General features: G+C 41.6%; 1 protein-coding gene across 2 annotated transcripts in view; it reads right to left on the reverse strand.

The window, feature by feature from the left end:
- Window positions 1-10190: 10190 nt before the first annotated feature.
- Window positions 10191-20046, reverse strand: part of ctsl.1 (cathepsin L.1) — a 113513-nt gene continuing 103657 nt past the window's right edge. The window contains exons 2-9 of one of the 2 annotated variants that reach the window (XM_089004549.1): window positions 18519-18585; window positions 14860-14957; window positions 12799-12941; window positions 12503-12700; window positions 12229-12420; window positions 10981-11146; window positions 10806-10911; window positions 10191-10525 (exon numbers count right to left, since the gene is read on the reverse strand). In XM_089004549.1, the coding sequence (XP_088860675.1) occupies window positions 10426-10525; window positions 10806-10911; window positions 10981-11146; window positions 12229-12420; window positions 12503-12700; window positions 12799-12941; window positions 14860-14956 (1002 nt within the window). In that variant the 5' untranslated portion in view covers window position 14957; window positions 18519-18585 and the 3' untranslated portion in view covers window positions 10191-10425. Of the gene's footprint in view, window positions 10526-10805; window positions 10912-10980; window positions 11147-12228; window positions 12421-12502; window positions 12701-12798; window positions 12942-14859; window positions 14958-18518; window positions 18675-20046 lie in introns of those variants that run through there. The other variant, XM_089004548.1, reaches the window with a different exon arrangement.

Below are 20046 nucleotides of genomic sequence, written 5' to 3' on the forward strand. Positions count from 1 at the left end.
CTTCACAGTGCAGAGGTCGCCGGTTTGCATGTTCTCCCCGGGCCCACGTGGGTTTTCTCTGGGTCTCTGGGTTTCCTCCCACACTCCAAAAACATTCATGGCAGGCAGATTGACCATTCCAAATTGACCCTATGTGTGAGTGTGACAGTGACTGTTGTATGTCTTTGTGTGCCCTGCGATTGGCTGGCAACCAATTCAGGGTGTCCCCTGCCTTGTGCCCGAAGACAGCCGAGATAGGCTCCAACACCCCCCGCCTCCCTCCGACCCTAGTGAGGAATAAGTGGTGGATGGAAATGGATGGATGGATGACATTTCTATTATGCAAATCATACTTTGTTTTTATGTTTGTTTTTTTCACCCCCTGACCCCTTTCAATGTTGCTGCTCTAGCTTGGAAATTTCCCCATTGTGGGACTAAAACAGGCTTTCTGATTCGGATTCAATGAATGAAACATATTTTTCAAATATAATATATAAATATCTATAGTTTTCCAAAAATAAGGCACACCACATTATAAGGTGCCACAGTAGAGCTTAGGGTTTTGCACGACTTCTTCGACAGGGGGAAATGGAGTCAGTGGCTGCTGACAGTAGTTGCGAGACCAGTTGTTGGCCTGTTAGTACTTCACATATAAGGCGCACATGCGTATAAAGCGCAGGGTCTTTTTTTCAAGAAAATCCAGGCTTTGGGGTGCACCTTATACACTGGAAAATGTGGTACCTAAAATTAAGACTGATCAATAAATTGAAATTAAAGTTGCAAAGTTGACTAAGGTAGGCGCCAGCAACCAGCAATCCTGAACAGAATGAGCCGCAATGAAAACGGTTGTTACATCGAAAGAATCCTACAAGCAAACCATCGTTTAAAATCAGGAATTTGCAGCATTATATCTGAGAATAAAAGGCCTCCTGATTGTTTCGCCAATAACCGGCACGCAAGAAAAGACGTACGCCTCACTCTCAGCTCAATGTCATTGGAACACTTAAAAAGTAAAGCGAGGGTATCGGGATTGCAAATGGAAGAGCGTCCACATTCACCTACGGCTGTTTCACCCTCCGGCTCGGTAAATTAACTCTCAATCCATTTACCGGCATTGCATCTTAAGTCCTCCGGATTGGTCGCCGTCTTCCTCCTAATCGAGTTTCTTGTAATTACCACAAGGCGAAAGAAAGCATTGTAAGAACCTCCTAATTCAGACAGGTAACGATTTTGTTTCGGTTTACAACTGCACCTTGTGATGAAAACGACCTTCAGAAATCCGTAGACAAATCTTTCTTCCGCCTTGTATTGCTCTTATCTTCCTTTTTAATCTGTAACTTTGATGCGGGATGTCAGGCGGCGGTAACCTGTCTGGCATCATGTACCCGAGCGCTTTGATTCTGGACGAGTGGGCTGCTTGGATCAACCCACGCACACACACAACCGCTAACCTTGAGGTGAAGAGGCGATGAAGAACAAACTTTTCAAGCCTTTTAATGATACATTTTCTACCTCAATTATTGTTTTGTTGGTCCATGGCGATCCGGGGAGATCGTTCAAGACGCAAATAAGCACCCTGGTCTGAAGACTCCTTTAATTAGGCTTTAATTGCCTTATTAGCTCCCGCTATCGACGGAGGGAAGTGAGAAAATGGGTCAGGCAATGGAGGAAAGCCAGGAGGTAACAAGGTAGAAAATTCACACAGTGTAAACATCTCGGTTTGAGGGTTGCGCCGTGTAAGAGGAAAGGTCATGTCTCGTGCAACGGAGATGTCTGGTGATACAAAACACTACGGTACAGCTGGAATAATGGCAACCCCAGCTGCACATCTGTATCGGTTGGCAAAAAGAGATCCGAGATTGCGCTCAAGTAGGCAACCGTCTACAAGTGCTCTCACGAGCCTGGCTTTTTTTGTTGTTTCTGTCTTTTCTTTTGTCACTTTGTGCTTGTTGTGCGTCATGTGGAATGGATACGGATTGTTTTTCAGCATTTTTGGCCACAACATTCATCAAGGAGGAGAGTCTGCTGAACGGTTATGCCTTTTCGGCAGCACGAATATGCCAGCGCTATTTTTGATGAGGATGAATGTCGTCAGTATAGTTTGACCGTCACCACTGGACAGCTCTGGGGCGATTATGTTTTTTTTGCACCTGTAATGGGCAGCATTTTCACAGCCCCACTTTGTTCAGCAAAAAGGTCGGTGTTGTTGGACAGTCTGCAGCTGGATGCATGCATGGCTTGAGGAGCCCGCGATGAGAACGAGCATCAGTGCAGAGCGCCGATGTCAGTGATGTGCAGTCAGGGGAGGCAGGTGAGGCTGTGCCTCACCTGTCATTATGGAAATATCAAAAGACAAAATAAATTAAACAGTTATATTTATTTAGTGATTTGTACTTTAACGTTCTTTTCCATTTAACTTTTCCATTTTTGGATTTTTTTTTTAAATCGCTGAATTTTCACATGTACTGTTCAAATACTAAGTGGAGACAAGTGGTGAGGCAGCAGCCGGCTGAGCCTCACCATGGATTGCGCAATCACTATGCTAACTGTGCTGGCTTGCTCTGCAGTGAGAATGCAATGCTGTCCCTCTGCATATCGCGATTAACGTGTTTAAAAGCTTTTAGTATATGGATTAGCTGGTGTATAGAATGTACAGTCACTGAACATTATAAACACTGTACTACAATGTTTATTTAATTTTATCTTTATCAAAACTGTGTGCGTCAGTGAGGCACACAGTTCTCCAGCCTCATGACAGGGGGCGCCGGTGATTAGAGATTCTTCTTGTGACTCCTCGGCTGCAGAATAATAGAATTAGTGACCGCAAGCTACAGTAAACAGTTAGCAAGTTAATGCAACCATCCGGTCATTTTTCGTATTGCTTGGCCTTACTTTCAGAGTGGTGGATTACTTTCAGAGTGGTGGATTACATATCTAAATTGAAATAATTTTCTAAACTGGACTTTCAATCGCAGCAGGAGACAATAATTAAAGGAAGACCAACACTGGACTCTATAGCTCACAAACGGTCAAGGATGAATGTAAATCTCCTGGACAGCTTCTCAGCTTTTTGGCCAAGAAGGATCTCATTGAAACTATTCTTGAAGCGACAAAGTTGCTCCAGCTCGTGCTCACTGTTCCAGCTACTACGGCATCAGTGGAGCGCTCATTCTCAGCACAAAAGACTGAAAACATACAGTTAGAACAGGACTGATCAAGGACGACTTTCTTCACTGGCAGTGATCTCCATTGAGACAGAGAGACTTGGACTTCATTTATAAGTAAAGGTGACACGATAATAATGTTTTTTAATTATTTTTTTCTATGCTACTGTTTGTATACAGTATATAAAGAATGCTGACATGACATTTTAAACAAACCACGTTAACTGTTGCCAATCAAATGGTGAATAAGCTACTCTGTGGAGTTCATATGTTTGTAAATCTGACTGTGATGACGTCAGTGCCTCACCAGCCATGAACCTCACCGCACGTCACGGGCCGATGCGTATGTGGAACTGTCATAGCTTTGAATCGAAGCAGATTTATGTGGGACAGGAGATGTGAGAAGATCTCTTTTCATCAATGGATGCCATATCTTTGTGTTTGCTTTCAACATTTAGCTTGTAGCAGACATGCACATTTCACCTTGACATCCCTGACCCACTGATGAAAAGGACACTTTGATCCTTTCCTCTTTCATCTAGAACTGCTTCAATAAATAAACAAAGAGGGTACAGAAAGTGATAAAGATTGAAGACTGTGTGTGTCTTTTCTGTTGTGTCACATTATTTGTTGTTGTTTTTTTGTTCTTTTGACTTCAAGATGGTGCCACAACAGTGATTACCTTTACAGCAGCTCCTGTATTTTGTTTCTTCTTTCATTTCTTCCTTTACTTTCCTCTTACTTTCATCACTTTGCTGCTTACTAATTTCCTGCCTCATGTTGTATTGATGCTAACAGATAAAGGACGACAGTCTTGTTTTTAAATTCCTCACAAAAGGGAAAAAAAGAAGAAAAAAAACAAACGAGCATTCCAGTTTTTCCACGTCTGACATGCAGGGTAAAAGTTACAGCTGGTGACCATTGTGGATTAAATGAATGGCAACATTTTGGCGTGATTCACAAATGAGCACCAGAGGTTGTTGTGACGACCATCCCCCTCATGTCCACCACAATCCCACTGACCTCATGGAGCAATTTATAGTCTTGTGTTTGTGTCTGGCCAATATTTACTGTTCATAAGTGTAGATGTTTTTTTTTTTACAGAAGTAAAAATATGTTCACTGGAAAATACGAAGTTGGAGTCCAAATGCTACAAATGTAAGTATTGACTTGCATGCGCACTGCGGGGAAAAAATTACATAATAATAATTACATACTCGATTCATAAACTATGAACTAAACTCATTCATCTTACAGGTTTGTCAACTGAACTTTGAACGAGTTTGCATAGACATTGAACTTCACCAACACTGGTGTCGGCATTCCTGAATTTCCTTTAACTCATTCACTGGCAGACGATGTGCAAAAATGTGTCCTCTCCAGTGCCAGGGTTTTTGTCATTGTCACTCGAATTCCAGGACCCACATAATATTGAGTTTTAGGACTAAATAAACATTCACTACAGCATTAGAAACCTGAGACTCTTTTTCCATCAGACAAAAATAGTTAATTCTTAAGTTATATGGGTCTGGAGTTATCTGAGCTTAAAATTGGGGCGGCTGTACAAAATACACAATACAATACATATTGGTTTATATAGCGTTAAACGACAGCTGAAGCAGGGACAAAGCGCTAACATGGAAAAAAAGGGAAATGCTGCCCCCTCGTGGAAGGGAAAAAAACTACCAGAGGTCTGACCAGCGCTTTAATCGGCACCTCCCGCAAGAAAAACCAAAACCTGAAAATTTGGGAGTGGTGCTCCACGTCACACTTTTCAAAAATTGTCAGTGAATGTGTTAAAAACTGTGTCTGTCCCGTTTCTGATACTACCTACGATGGCAGAAAATGGTGACGTGACCCTTTTCCTGTCCATTTTAAAATCGGAGCTATTTATACACAACAGCGAAATGGTGTGTTTCCAAACATTGATTGTTTTTGGAAAGCAACGGGGCGCTCTGGGCCTGCATCAAGCGCCGCTCTAGTTTTCGCCATACATTTTACTGACAACGATCTCGCAAAAGTGTGTCACGCACAAAGAAGTGAGATCTTTTCATGATGAGTCTGTGGCTTTCATAGACAAATCTGAATGTAATAAAATAATGACAAAAGAAAAGAAAAACTTTGAAGTTGTGAATCTCAATGGAGTCAAAGCGGTAGCGAATAACACATCACAGGACCCAAACTAACATCTGTTGTAGAGGCCCGTTATTAACATAACACGCCTTTGTCCCCGCGGAGTTTTTTGGTTTTTGTTTTGTGCAATCCCATCTGTTTTCTATACAACTCCATCTAGTGAAGTGATACTACAAAATGAGGCAAGTAGGAGTGTGTTCTTTCTCCTACCAAGAGACGGTATACGGTTTCCACTGCAATGTCGCCTCTTCATCTTCCACCCACTATACACCAGCGCACTGTTTATATTTAGTGTGAAAATCGGCACGCAAGGTTTTCTCCCTTCCATGCATACTAATGTGATTGCACACCTTTGCACCGTTAAAAGCTCGCCAGAACGTGTTCATACTTTAACATGTCCGTGTGAATGTGTGTGTTTGTTTGGCGCCGGTGATTCAATCCATCAAGGGAAGTCAGCCGGCGTCTGCCTTCCCCTGCCCCCCACATGTTGTTCGCCAGTGCTCCTTAGAAGCCATTCAGTCAATCAAGCGTGAGTCCCCAACACAATGACATGCAAAGTGCTTTGTCGGGGTGTAATTGGCCTTGCCGGAGCTGATTTTTCTCTTTTTGTTGTTGTTTTCTCAGTGTGTGCCTGCATCACTTACCTCACATAGGCAGGTGTGCCGCTCAAGAAGCTGGAGCTGGCTAAGGGAAGTGACTGAATTGATAGATTAGACCATTGATTGCGTAGCGGGATTTTACTTGTTTGTGCAACCGAATTGAAATGCTGAACGGCAGGGATGAATATAGATCCTCAAATTTGCATACAACTGCATCCATACAATTCCACATTCAAGTAAAATACTCTCTATACCTCAAAAGACAAACCAAATTTTTTTTTTCATATTTAGCCAGTCGTTATGTCAGTGTGTCAATCAATATCACCATGAAGGGACGTTGAGATGATCCCACTTCACGCTCTAGCTCCTACACTTCAGTTCCACTAGACTACAAGCGGACAGTTCTAAAATAAAATGTAAAAAAGTTCTCCTAATCCATGGGACAGATATCATCTGATCTCACTCCGGGATGATCGTATCAGAATCATGAGCATAAATCTCTGATGAGAACACTCCTTGTTAGCTAGCATCTTCTGTTCCTGCGACTAGCGTTTGGAACGTCACAGCACCTGTACAAAATTAATTAATCTTAGTGTGTTGTCTCATAACGCCATTTTGAAAGCTCACTTCCAAATTCAACCCAGGTTGAGTGAACGCTGGCGCGTCAGGCTGCCGCTGCTCACCCACAGGAAAAAATTCTTATCATGTGACTGTAAAATTCTTATCATGTGACTGTAAGGTGTCCTTGAGAGTTTTGAAAGGTGATTATAAATGAAAGGTATTATTATTATTATTATTATTATTATTATTATTATTATTATTATTATTATTATTATTATTATTATTATTATTATTATTATTATTATTTGACAAGCACTTCAATGAGAAAAAAAAAGATACACCGAGATTAAACGTCTTGTGCAGTCAAACACCGTGAATAAAAGTAGGTCAATTTTGAAGCCAACAGATGTGTTGAGATGAATATTAGACTTTGAGAGTTCCCTTCTCCAACTACTATCCTGCTCTCTCTCGACTTTTTTGGATTTAATTTACTCGACTGTCGAGTGGCAGTGTGGATACCGATGAGGAAACCAAGTCTAGTCCACCAGAGGGCGCCATTTACTACTAAAATTTAACCTGAGCGCTCTCAGGCGCTAAAATTGGTAATCATCGATTAAAGTTGTCCCCACATATCAAATACTGCCGAGGAGGGGCCATTTGTTCACACTGAAACTAGAAAACGGCAAATGCTACTCATCATATGTTACGGTTCACTTTGACTCGGGATATTAAGTGTTTTTACTTATGCCTCCATTAGCGCTGGTGTTGGTCATGTGGTCCGCTTCATCGTGATTGACGGAACGATCAACAAGATGCACGCCAGTGACACAGTGGACGTGTTTGTCTTTGTTTAGAAATCTATCACTTCCGGGATGAGTGAACGCTGGCGCGTGTGGCTGCCGCTGCTCACCCGCAGAAAAAATATCCTGTGACTGTGTACTTGAGAGTTTTGAAAGGCATAATGAAGGCATAATGAAATATATTATTAGCATTAATATTATTATTATTATTACTTGCATAGTGTTACGCCATTTTTTGTCTCTTTGTGTGTGTGTGTGTGTGTGTGTGTGTGTGTGTGTGTGTGTGTGTGTGTGTGTGTGTGTGTGTGTGTGTGTGTGTGTGTGTGTGTGTGTGTGTGTGTGTGCGCGTGCGTGCGTGCGTGTGTGTGTGTGATGTACAGTACCAGTAAATATTTTTCTTCTTGGATCAGTTATTGACATTGCACTTAATTTCTACACATTTTCTTTATGTGGAAATAGACAAGGGTAGTACGAGGATAAGCCTACGGAAACAAGAGCATAATTCGTGAAAGGAACTAGTCTTAAAAAAAACCCTGCTTGTCATCTAGCAAAGGCACTTTATATTTTTATATAATCAGTGGAAAAAGCCTGACTTTGCACTTTCATTGATGGAAAAACAGCCTCACGCGCCAAACTCTTTTTAGCAGTCAAGTGGCGTCATCTAGTGAGAGTTGTGCTTCATTGCAGTGGGTGGTGGTAAAAAAAATCTAGTTAATAGAAAAAAAATATTCAAATAGGAAAACACATTTCAAAAGTCAATAAGTATTTTGACTAACAAAAAACATCTCTGCTGATATTGGGCAAGGACTAAAATACACCCTGGACTGGTTGCTAGCTAATTGGAAAGCATATTGGGAGAAGGGGGGGTTGATGGTTGAACATTTATTCACACAAACTGCTGATCAATGACAACCCTCATTCATACCTAATTGGCTGCTGATAAAAGGTTGTTGAGCCTCGCCCGAAAATACATTTGATCAACAGAAAAGTTTATAAAAATGACCCCAACTGGCTCTTTCCTGTGTTGCTCGCCCAGGGCTAAAACACAGTAAAGTGCTCCTTTGTGACATTTTGAAGTCAATGCAGTCATTACTTTACTGTGTAAAGTAAAAAAAAAGGCACAGACTTAATAGGAAGTGTGAAGGGATGACAGAAAGCAGCATAGAAAACTAGCCCATGCGTTTAATATTCGCACTCTTAGCTCAAGCTAATGTTTGCTACAACACTAAATTTCTGCTGTGTGTTTCTGTGTGGTGAGTTGTGACGTCCACAAGTTGGGGAAATAGTGCATCGTGTGCGTTGAAAAGAAAAAAATGTTATTGGGGAATGGAAATATTCATGATTGGTAGTTGTGTATTGGTGTGTTGTTCCTTGGAAGGAAATATGAGCTTCAATTCAGCCTTTCAAAAATGTGACATCGTGTGTTTCTATGTTGCCAACATCGCCTTACACGCATTTGGGTTTGATAGCAGGCAGTAAAATCGAAGGCACTTTGGCTCGATTGGCCGTGCCAAATGAGTTGAATCCTTTCAGGCTTTGCGGTTTTATTCGTGGAAATTTAACGGAGCACAGATGAGTGACGCCAAACGGGATGTACAGTGAGAATTGGGAGTTTTAGTGACGCTCACGGGTCGAATTACCCATAAAAAAGGGGGCTTTGAACTGTTTTACAAGTATGTCTGGATAATCTCTCAGTCGTACTGGAATGGTCCATCGATGAAAAGGTTTCTTCAGCCGTCATCTGGACTTCTTTGAAGGTGTCTGACGTTTCGCCTCTTATCCAAGAAGCTTTGTCAGCAGACTAAAGTCTTTTGCTGGTAGTTTCGGCCCTATATATATCCCTACTGTCCAGACGTGGCGGTGCCGGATCTACTATGATTCGTCCCTGCTCTCAGGTTGGCGGGAGCAGAGGACTAATCCCTGCGGCTCCACTCATTGCTTCTATTGTCCTGACTGACGACTGGCCTGATTGCCCAATTTGCCCTGGTATCACCTCATCAGCATAACTAAGCCTGTTACCTAAGCAGACTATAGTACAAACGATCCAAATTGAACCTCACCCCACCATTATGGTTAAAGGAAGGATTTTGCTGTTTTGTAAAAATAGCTTCTTTTACTCCCCTTTCAAACCATCTATTTTCTTTCGCTAAGATTTTAACCTCATTGTCGTCAAATGAGTGGTCGCTAGCTTTTAGATGTATATGTACTGCCGATTGAGGCCCACTAGTATTATTCCTGCGATGTTGATAACGTTTTTTTTTAGAATTTGTTTAGTCTCCCCAATGTATTGCTCTTTACAATTTTCATTCTTACAGTGTTTTGAATAAACTACATTACTTTGTTCTTCATTTGGCAGCCTATCTTTTGGATGCACTAATTTTTGCCTTAACGTGTTTATCGGTTTTAGATAAGTAGGAATTGTGTGTTGCCAAAGGACTCTGTAGTTTTTCAGAAACTCCTGCAATGTAAGGTACTGCCACTCCTCTCCTTTTAGTATCTTCAGAATTGGTTTCAGGTTGGTTTCATTCCCTATTCTTTCCTTTTGACGTTAAAAGACCACTGAGGGTAACCACAGTTTGTGAGGAACAAGAAATAACAAGAAACAACACGAAATAAACAAACAGGAAATAACAAAACCCGCAAAAAAATTGGGAATGGCGCTCTACGTCATACTTTCAATTCCCGAATAAACTCGTGAATGAGTTAATCACAATAAATCAATAGCAAAATCAATACTCATTCATTATTAGGCAAGATGAAATAGTTGTTTCAGTCTTGTTTTTAGTTTGTTTTTTTATTAGTAATATATTTCAAGCATGATGGCCTCTATTATTACAGTACTCATTTGTCTGAACATTGCCTGATATATGTAAAGAGTGACATTTTGACAAATATCACAACTTCATGAGAGGAAATGATGGAGTCATCTGGTCATCGATTTATACGAAAACACACATGAACCACATTTGTCTTTATTTTTTAAATGATCTTATATTGCATCTACTTACAATTTCCCTTTTAAAAGTCAGAAAATACAAAAATAGAAGCTTTTTCTCAAATCAAATAGTGCTTAATGTCGACATTATTTTTTCCTCGTCCACTTGCTCTAACCCATTTTAACACCGCAGAGTTAATGAAAAACATATCTCATGAGTGAATAAAATGGAATTGGTTTTCCCGCAAATCCGTTCACACTAATGGGTAACTTGCTGATGTAGCAATCCCACACTGGTTGCGTTTGTTCCTGCTCATCATGATGTAGCCTTTGTCTCCCCACTGTAGACCCCAGCTGTGAGAAAAAAACAGTCCTTAATTAACAGTGCCGCTTTTGCCAGCCAAACGGGGTCACAATCATCAAACTGAGTTCACATTGGTTCCGAATCGAAATGCGATGCAATTTGTCAATAGTTCAAAAAAATGAAATAAGTGTCCCAATTAGTCCCTGTGGCGCGAGCAACCCAAGTGGAAGACCTGCACTTGTATCCGCCGTCATTCTTTTTGTTGTGATGTACATACTGAACATTTACTCAACTTTTCAACCAAAATATAACAATGTCAGAAAGTTTTACCTGTTCTTGACCAACCAGTAGTCACGTCCATTGTCAGTGCCGTAACCTACAGCCAGCACTCCGTGGTCCAACTCAGCGCTGCTGCACTCTGGCTCATCATATATGCCTGGCAACAAATGCAAAGAAAATCTCAGCTGGAAGTTTCTGTCTTTCAGTTTTTTTTATTTATTGTTACCTGATTCGTATAGCTGGAAGGACTCATGCGAAGCGTCAATGGCAACAGACACAGGTCCAACTGTAGCCACCGCCTGCTTCAGGGCGCTTTCGTCACCAGATTTCACATCAACGTAACCTGTGCATGTGGCACCAATGGTGGCTGGGTTGTAGCGGCATTTTCCGTTCTATTTTGGAGAAGGAACACATGACGATTGGGCACATCACAAAGTGCACCGACTCAATCGGCGGTGTATAAAAAGAACAGTCATCGCAAAACTGATGAGAGCCAATGTATTTATCATCGAATCTAAAACCTCCGTAGTAACCAGATTGCGTTGCACCCAGATAGGACGTTCCACGGGACATGATGCATGTTTATGATTATGTTTCAAAAATACCGAAGTTGTCATCCAGCTCGTATCATATTGAAGACCGGTCCTTGAAATTCAGTGGCGGACCATCAAGGCCTGCAAAGCCTCCTCTGCTGGCCTAAAAATATCTGAATCACAGACTGATATTAATTATATTTTGTCCATGAATTCTTATGAAATAATTAAAAGTTGTCTTTCAGTTTCCTTTCATGACTTTTCCCCTCTTTTCCCCTGCTTCCAGATGTGTGTTTTCGCATTTAAGTACTGTAATTAACCAATCACATTTCAGCCATCATTTGTTGCCGGGGTCAGAAATCTACCTAGACGCCTTCATTATCAGTTCTGCAGGGCCTGTCACATTATATGTGTCGATCAAGTTGTTGCCCTAACCAATCAGATTTAGAGTTAGGAAACCAGAAGGGGTACCAATGCCTTCTTGAAGGCACTGATCAACGTAGTCACGACCCAATCATAGTTTGTGAAAACTGTTCTGATCACAACCCACTAGTGACAATAGCATACTGGCCAGAGCTAGCACACGGTATCGATAGTGAGCTGCATAGGCAAATATATGGCGTTGATTTAATAGCAGTTTTGTCAACCCACAATGGCTGAAGGAGGACAAGAAATGGATTTGGTTGGAGATTTACTGTTAAAGCCATTTTCAAGACGGACTTTTCAAGACAAAATGGAAATTGTTAAGAAATGTCGGTCAGTTATTTCCTGGCTAATAGTACCCTCTAGTGGTCTTGTAGGAAATCACACCACACTTTTTCAATATGGATTGATTCAGACATAGCACTACTGAAGGCCTAGCGATAAAATCCATGGCATTAAACCGGTCCGGGGGCTAAAAAGGTGGAGGACCACTGCTCTAAAAGAAAATTTCCGTTTACCTGAGCCTCATAAGGATAGGACTCCTCTGTATCGATCCCCCCGTTTTTCTGGATGTACTGGAAGGCGTCGTCCATGAGCCCTCCCATGCAGCCCATGTTGCCAAAGTCGCTGGAGCAGTCCACCAACTGCTGCTCGCTCAGAGACACCAGCTTACCTGTCTTCCTGAAGGTCTGGCCCTCCAAAGAGCCCGTCTGAGCAAGGCGGGAAACATTGAAGATGACATTGAATCATCAATGAGGCGACATGAGGGAATACAGCAGGCCACACACGTACTGTGCTGAAGGCCCAACAGGATCCACACTCCTTCTGATCCTTGATGTTGGTGACGTAGCCCTTGTTTCTCCAGTCCACTGTGTGCGGTAGGTCAGCTCCAAGGGGCAATGGCAGGAACGTGGAACCGCCTCGTGGCATGGAAGCGTTGAAGTGCAGCAGACATCCCCGGGAAACCAACTGCTTGTACTCCTTGTTTTCCTAATCAGGACACACCCTCTTAGCAATCTCTACAGTTTAAGTTGTAAGAATTTAGTCAGGACAACTGTGGAGTTGAAATGGCAAGTTGCTTTTCTCACCAGATCGGCAAAGAAGGTCATGCCAAGGCGGTAGGATTTGATTCCCTGATCAGCCATGATGTTGTGAACAAGCACTAGTCTTCGATTGCTCAGCCAGATGCTCTTGCGGTCAGACTCTTCTGACGGAGAGCTGTAGGACTTCCCTGTCAATCAGAAAAGGAAAACGATTCATCTCGTCGTGTCCTTGAAAAACATTTTCAGCAGTCTTTTGGCATTTCTATTGCAGTTGGAGAGGCTGCTCAACTGTTGGTTTGTTCTGATTTCAACTTAACTCATTGACTGCCATTCCCGAATGTATTTGGGTTTTGGTTTTGCATGCAGGGCGTTGCAGATAAAGCGCTGGTCAGAACTCTGGCAATGTTTTTGTCCCCTTCCACGAGGAGGCAGGATTTGCCTTTTGTACAACCGCCCCCACTTGCACCTCATGTTACAACAGACCCATATAATTTGGGAATAAACTTTTTTTTCTGATGAAAGAAGAGAGTCAAAGGTTTCTTACGCTGCATTGAATGTTTATGTAGTCCTAAAACTGCATTGTCCTAAAACGCTGCATTGAATGTTTATGTAGTCCTAAAACTCTATATTCTGTGTGTCCTAAAATTTGAGTGAAACGGACAAATACCCTGGCACAAGAGTGGACATATTTTGCACGTCTGGCAGTGAATGAGTTAAGGGGAAAAAGATACAATGTTACCCCGATACTTGTTTTTTTTTTCAACGGGAAATGTAAACGTTCAGGTACTAAATTCCTGTTTTTATTCTATTGGGCAATTTATGCTTTAAAAAAGATATATAATTTCCATACTTAAATAATGGCCAGAGTGGGGTTTACACAGGATCAATGTACCATTGATTCGATGTTGTTTACAAAATCAATATTTTACATTACACTAAAGTCTCGTTATATCGATATCGGTTATATCGATAGTACCGCTTATTACGATACTATTTTCATTTCCCTTGCACATTTCTAGTCTTTTTATGTATAATTAGTACCGTTTAGTACGATACCCGGTTATTACGATAATCCGGTTATTACGGTGCTCCTTTTCATCCCCCGTCGGCCATTTTTGTTGTTTATATCGATATATCTGTCGCGCCATTTGTCAACTTGGTCACGTGTCTTGTTACGTGAGCCGCCATCAGTCGCGCCATTGGTCCACTTGGTCAGATGACTTGGTTACGTGCACAGCACCCGTGTAGCAGAGCCATTTTCATTTTCAGACGCTAGCTCGTGTGTAGCAGACGAGATTGAAGTGTTTGTGTTAAAAGGTAAAAATGGGAAGTAGAAGAAGATTGATGACTTTTTTAAATTGTATACATAATACAGTAAGATGTAAGCGTTGCAGTTTCCCTGTTGTGTTATGTACATGCCCACTGTACTGTAGATGAATGCAATCGTTTTTTGCAACAATGTTTCTTGTTTTGTCTGCTGAAGCGCGATGATTTTGAAAATTATTAACATTTCATACTGTGTATTAAAGGACAGCCGATGTCACTTTTTATTCAAATGCAAATAAAAATGATTTCACGCCAAGACGTCTTGCATTGCTTGTGAATCCAAACAATGGCTTCACATTCGGATAATATGCTTTCTTGTTACACATCCAGTTATGAATATGTTTCAAATACACTGTGGTTCTGAAGATTAAAGCATACATGTTTACAATCATTAAAGAATTATATGTTCCATTTTGAGGCAACATTGGGGGAACATCTCTCACCCAAAAAAAAGGGAGCTAATGGCCAGCTCCGTTTCTTATGTGGCGCTTGGCTGCCCTCTTTTGGCGGCTTTTGTTTAATGCAGTTCGGCGCAGGATCGGATATATCGATAGTCCCGGTTATATCGATATTTTTTCGGACTCCCTTGAATATCGATATAACGAGACTTTACTGTATTTGTTAAATTGAAATCAATATATTTAACTCAGGATTTAGCCAATTTTAGCACAGGTCGCCCGCATCCTGAGGAGATATTTGGGGCAAAATAGAATATATAGAAACGGCAAGGATGAATATAGAATATAGAAAATATATAAAAAAGAGTAATTGGAGCCTCACCAAATTTGAGCTTCCATGCGTGGAACTCCAGATCCTCCAGAGAGATGCTGGCACAGCTGGCCACAGCCAGAAAGGCAGCAGCAAACAGCAGCTTCATCCTATCCATCATTGAAAAAAATAAAACAAGATGGAAAAGGTTTCTTTCTTTTTTTCTTCAAGCTGCTGCAGCTTCCTTGTTTTTTTTCTGTTTTGTTAGTTCAACTGTCAATGAGTTGCAGGCATCAGGTTGCCTCCAAAAACCACGCACCTGTTCTAAAAACATTCCACCACTGAAATTTCAGCTCCTAACATCATAAAAATGATAAAAATCAATGCCACTACTTTTTTTACAAATGCTCTGACACCACTTTTTGGAACTAGAAATATTTGAGTACTTGCCAATACCAATACTGTCCCACACTTTTTCGAGTAAAAACACATTTTGTGTTACCATCGCCATTTTAACATGCAACTGCATGTTTTTTTTTAATCCATCCATCCATTTTCCTTACCGCTTTATCCTCGGGGTTGTGGGGCGTACTGGAGCCTATCCCAACCGTCTTCAGGCGCTAGATGGGGAACACCCTGAATTGGTTGCCAGCCAGTCGCTTTTTTTTCTTTAAAAAATAACTATGTATATATAAATAACTATAACTAACTAACTATATATATATATATATATATATATATATATATATATATATATATATATATATATATATATATATATATATATATATATATATATATATATATATATATATATATTTCAGGGAAATGTGATTGAAATATATATATATATATATATATATATATATATATATATATATATATATATATATATATATATATATATATATATATATATATTTCAATCACATTTCCCTGAAATTCTCCCTCCCAACATTCACACAGTATGTAACTTGTGACACCAGAGACAATAACATATTGGACCTATTTGATTCAAACGCCAAGGATGCATACAAACCCTCTCCCCTCCCCCCTCTCGGAAGAGCAGACCACAATATGGTTTATCTCCAGCCTGTGTACAAACCCCTTGTCCAGAGGCAACCAGCTGTGACCCGCACGATCAAAAGATGGTCCACAGAAGCTGAAGAAGCTCTGCGGGACTGTTTTGATTCAACCAGGTGGGAGCTCTTTACTGAGATTGGGGAGGACATTGACTCACTCACCAACACCATCACAGACTACATTAACTTTTGTGAACAAAACATCGTACCCACCAGGACTGTGCGGTGTTTTGCCAACAACAAACCATGGATTAATCCCGACATAAAAGTCCTCCTGAAGGAGAAGAAAAGGGCTTTTGTGTCGGGCAACAGAGAGGACCTGAAGGCCGTGCAGATCCAACTGAGGAGGAAGATCAGAGAGGGGAAGAAGGCCTACAGGATGAAAATGGAGGAGCAGCTGCAAGCCAGCAATGTCGCTGGTGTCTGGAAGGGCCGGAAAAACATCTCAGGCCACAAAAGCCCAGTGACATTGAACGAAAAAGACAAGGACTGGGCAGATGAACTCAACCGCTTTTTCAATCGGTTTGACAAGACGCCAGCCGCCCCCGGCCCACCGTCAACTTCACCTGTAGCTGCACCTGCACCAACTCTCACTGTGGCCTTACCCTCCCTGACCCCTCTCACGACCAGCTTTCCGCAACCAACATCTGCCCTCCCAACCGTTGCCACACCCTCAGCCGCCACTCTGCCTCCTGGTTCCTGCCTGTCTGTCACAACTGCGCAGGTGAGGAACCAACTGAGGAGGATGCAGGTGAGGAAGGCAGCAGGTCCGGATGATATCAGTTCCCGACTCCTCAAGACCTGCTCCGACCAGCTGTGTGTCATTGTCCAGCACTTGTTCAACCTGAGCCTGAAGCTGGGCAGAGTTCCACAGCTGTGGAAAACGTCATGCCTGGTCCCAGTGCCCAAGATTGCCAGCCCCAAAGAGCTCAACAGCTACAGACCGGTGGCGCTGACGTCTCACCTGATGAAGACGCTGGAGAGACTCGTCCTCGCCCACCTGCGACCGCTGGCAAGCTCATCGCTGGACCCGCTACAGTTTGCCTACCAGCCCAGCATCGGTGTGGAGGATGCCATCATCTACCTCCTCCATACGGCGTTGCTGCACCTGGAGAATGCTGGGAGCACGGTGAGGATCACATTCTTCGATTTCTCCAGTGCCTTCAACACCATCCAGCCAAGTCTACTGGGGGACAAGCTGCGGCATGCCGGAGTCGACCATCACCTCACATCCTGGATTACAGATTACCTCACAAACAGGCCACAGTACGTGAGAGTAAAGAACTGTGAGTCGGGCAGGCTTCTCTGCAGCACCGGAGCGCCGCAGGGAACAGTCCTGGCTCCATTCCTCTTCACCCTCTACACCTCGGACTTCAATTACAACACCCCAACCTGCCACCTTCAGAAGTTCTCTGACGACTCAGCTATTGTCGGCCTCATTACAGAGGGAGACGATAGGGAGTACAGGGGACTGACAAAGGACTTTGTGGACTGGTGCCAGCAGAATCACCTCCAGATCAACACCGGGAAAACCAAGGAGCTGGTGGTGGACTTCTGCAGGAAACAATCCTCACCTGCACCGTTGAACATCCAGGGTTCGGACATTGAGAGGGTGACCTCCTACAAGTACCTGGGTGTTACTCTCAACAATAAACTGGACTGGACAACAAACACGGATGCCCTAATCAAAAAGGGACAGAGTCGCCTCTTCCTCCTCAGGAAACTGAGGTCTTTTGGAGTTCAGGGGTCACTCCTAAAGACTTTCTATGACTCTGTGGTGGCATCAGCCATCCACTATGGCATTGTCTGCTGGTCAGGCAGCATCACCACCCGGGACAGAAAAAGACTGGAGCGCTTTGTCAAGCGGGCCAGTTCTGTCGTGGGCTGCTCGCTGGACTCTCTAGAGGAGGTGGGCAACAGACGGACGCTAGCTAAACTAAAAGCTATGACGGACAGCCCCTCCCACCCCCTCCTGCCCATCCTGACAGCTCTGGGTAGCTCCTTTAGCCAGAGACTATTACACCCGCGCTGCAAGAAGGAGAGGTACCGCCGCTCGTTCCTACCGACTGCTGTCAGGCTTCACAATTCCCAATGATCACATGTGGCAAAAAAAAAAAAAAAAAAAAAACTGGACACTTGTAAATATGGGTTGTTGCAATATATCTAAATGCATTCTTGATTCTGCACTATGTACAGTCTTGTTTATAGAACGGTTTTTGCACATCTACATTTGCACAGTATACAGTTGACATTTTTATTTTGTTATGCTTAGAATATCTTGTTTTCTATCCTTTCACTCCCACCCCAACCCCATCCCTCTTCAATTGCTGCTGTGGACTGCAAATTTCCCCATTGCGGGACGAATAAAGGTATTCTGATTCTGATTCTGATATATATATATACACAAGTGTGGTCCTCCGTGTTTAGCTTTAGCTCCAAACCCGATTCATGTCGACTCGTGAAACAGTATCGGGTTCATAGCATTGAATACCATCCATTCATTAAAAAAAAAAAGTATTTTGTACCAAACGCTCCCCAAATTCCGTCTAAATCAATTCAAATCAAGATTTCAAATCGTCTTATGTTCATTTCAATTCTACGATTGACAGCATTTAATGTATTTGCATTGGTTGTGTATTAGCTGCTTACCTGTGTAGGTGTTGTCGTCGGTTTGTGCGCGTGTTAGTTTATGTCTGTTTGTGTGTGTGTGTGTGTGTATGTGTGTGCCTGTGTGCGGGTAACCACCAGTGGGCGATGCACTGTCCGATCTCAGATCTTCCTTTTATATACCTCGCTCCATATATGACCTGCAGTGTGTCCAGTCAGGTGTCTGTTAGCAGCATATAAAAATGTTGTGCAGTCAATCATTGAAATGGAGAATTGATGAGTCATGACTACTTTTTATGATGCCATTCGTTTGGGAGTCGTTTCTGAGAAATCAGCAGATTATTAGGTCATTGTGGCTATAGATGACTCCTGACATGTTCTTTTTCGATTATTGTTCAAGATCATTGGAGATGTCTGTCAGATTAACAATATCGGTTTATTCAGTGTACACTGCATTAGTTGACTCTTTTGAAGTTTGTCTGGCTTTCTTTTCTGTCAGGAAAACACACGTTTTGAAAGGCGCTTATCATTAAATGTATTGTTATTACTATTATTATTATTATTATTATTATTATTTATTATTATTATTATTATTATTATTATTATTATTATTATTATTATTATTATTATTATTATTATTATTATCATCATCATCATAAAGTTGCTGTGATAGGGGGCAGGGGGGAGGTCTTCCGTGATTTTGCTTATTTATATTTGCAAATTACAGTCAGCACTTGCACTTGCACTTGCTCCGGGTCATTCCAAAAAAGAAAAAAAAGTCTACATAGTTTCGGCCTTCAAAGAATCTTCGTGTGCATCATGTAACGTGTTCAATGCCCCTAAATTTTCAGAGCGATTGTGTGAAAATTGCAAAGACACGGTGAAAGTGTAAATCTAGATGAAACCTGTTTTTTTAAGATAATAAACTTGAGATATAATGCAGGTTGGGATAAAATAATTACATTAATAACGCAAATGTAAATCTAAAGTGAATCTAAAATTAACGGAAATTAAATAACTATCTTTACATCGTGGTAAAGTCAGATTATAAAAAGCACAGGCAGGTACAGCACCAAAATAAATATTCCCATTGTTCAAGGCAGGTTTAATGACTCTCTTCCTGATTAATAAATGTAATAATCGCAATATTTTCATCTCAGATCATGAGTCAAAAAAAACTGATTCAGAGTCAGATTTGAAGCTATTCAGATAAATCAAAATAAGTGATAAGTGAATTGATCATAGAACACATAATGGTAAAGTTAAACTGTCATCGGCAATATAGTTTATAATGTTTTTTGATGACATATTGTAAAGTCTTTACCACTATGGAAAAGGCCAGTCAGCTGTTAAATTGGGTCAAATACAACAGGCAACATTTGTTTTTCTAAAGGAAAAAAAAGAAAAAAATACAAGATGTAGAAGAAGAGACATGTAGAAAAATTGCAAGATCCACCAGAATTTCCAACATACTCAATGGTGTCCAAAAAAACTGACCTTCTTTTTTTTCTAAGTCAATGTCATTTGTTTCTTCCCACTTGCACATGACAGTCATGAGAACTGGATCATG

The sequence above is a fragment of the Hippocampus bargibanti genome, linkage group LG09 (genome assembly GCF_051943395.1).
Source record: "Hippocampus bargibanti isolate YZ-2025 linkage group LG09, ASM5194339v1, whole genome shotgun sequence".
NCBI classification, from domain to species: domain Eukaryota; kingdom Metazoa; phylum Chordata; class Actinopteri; order Syngnathiformes; family Syngnathidae; genus Hippocampus; species Hippocampus bargibanti.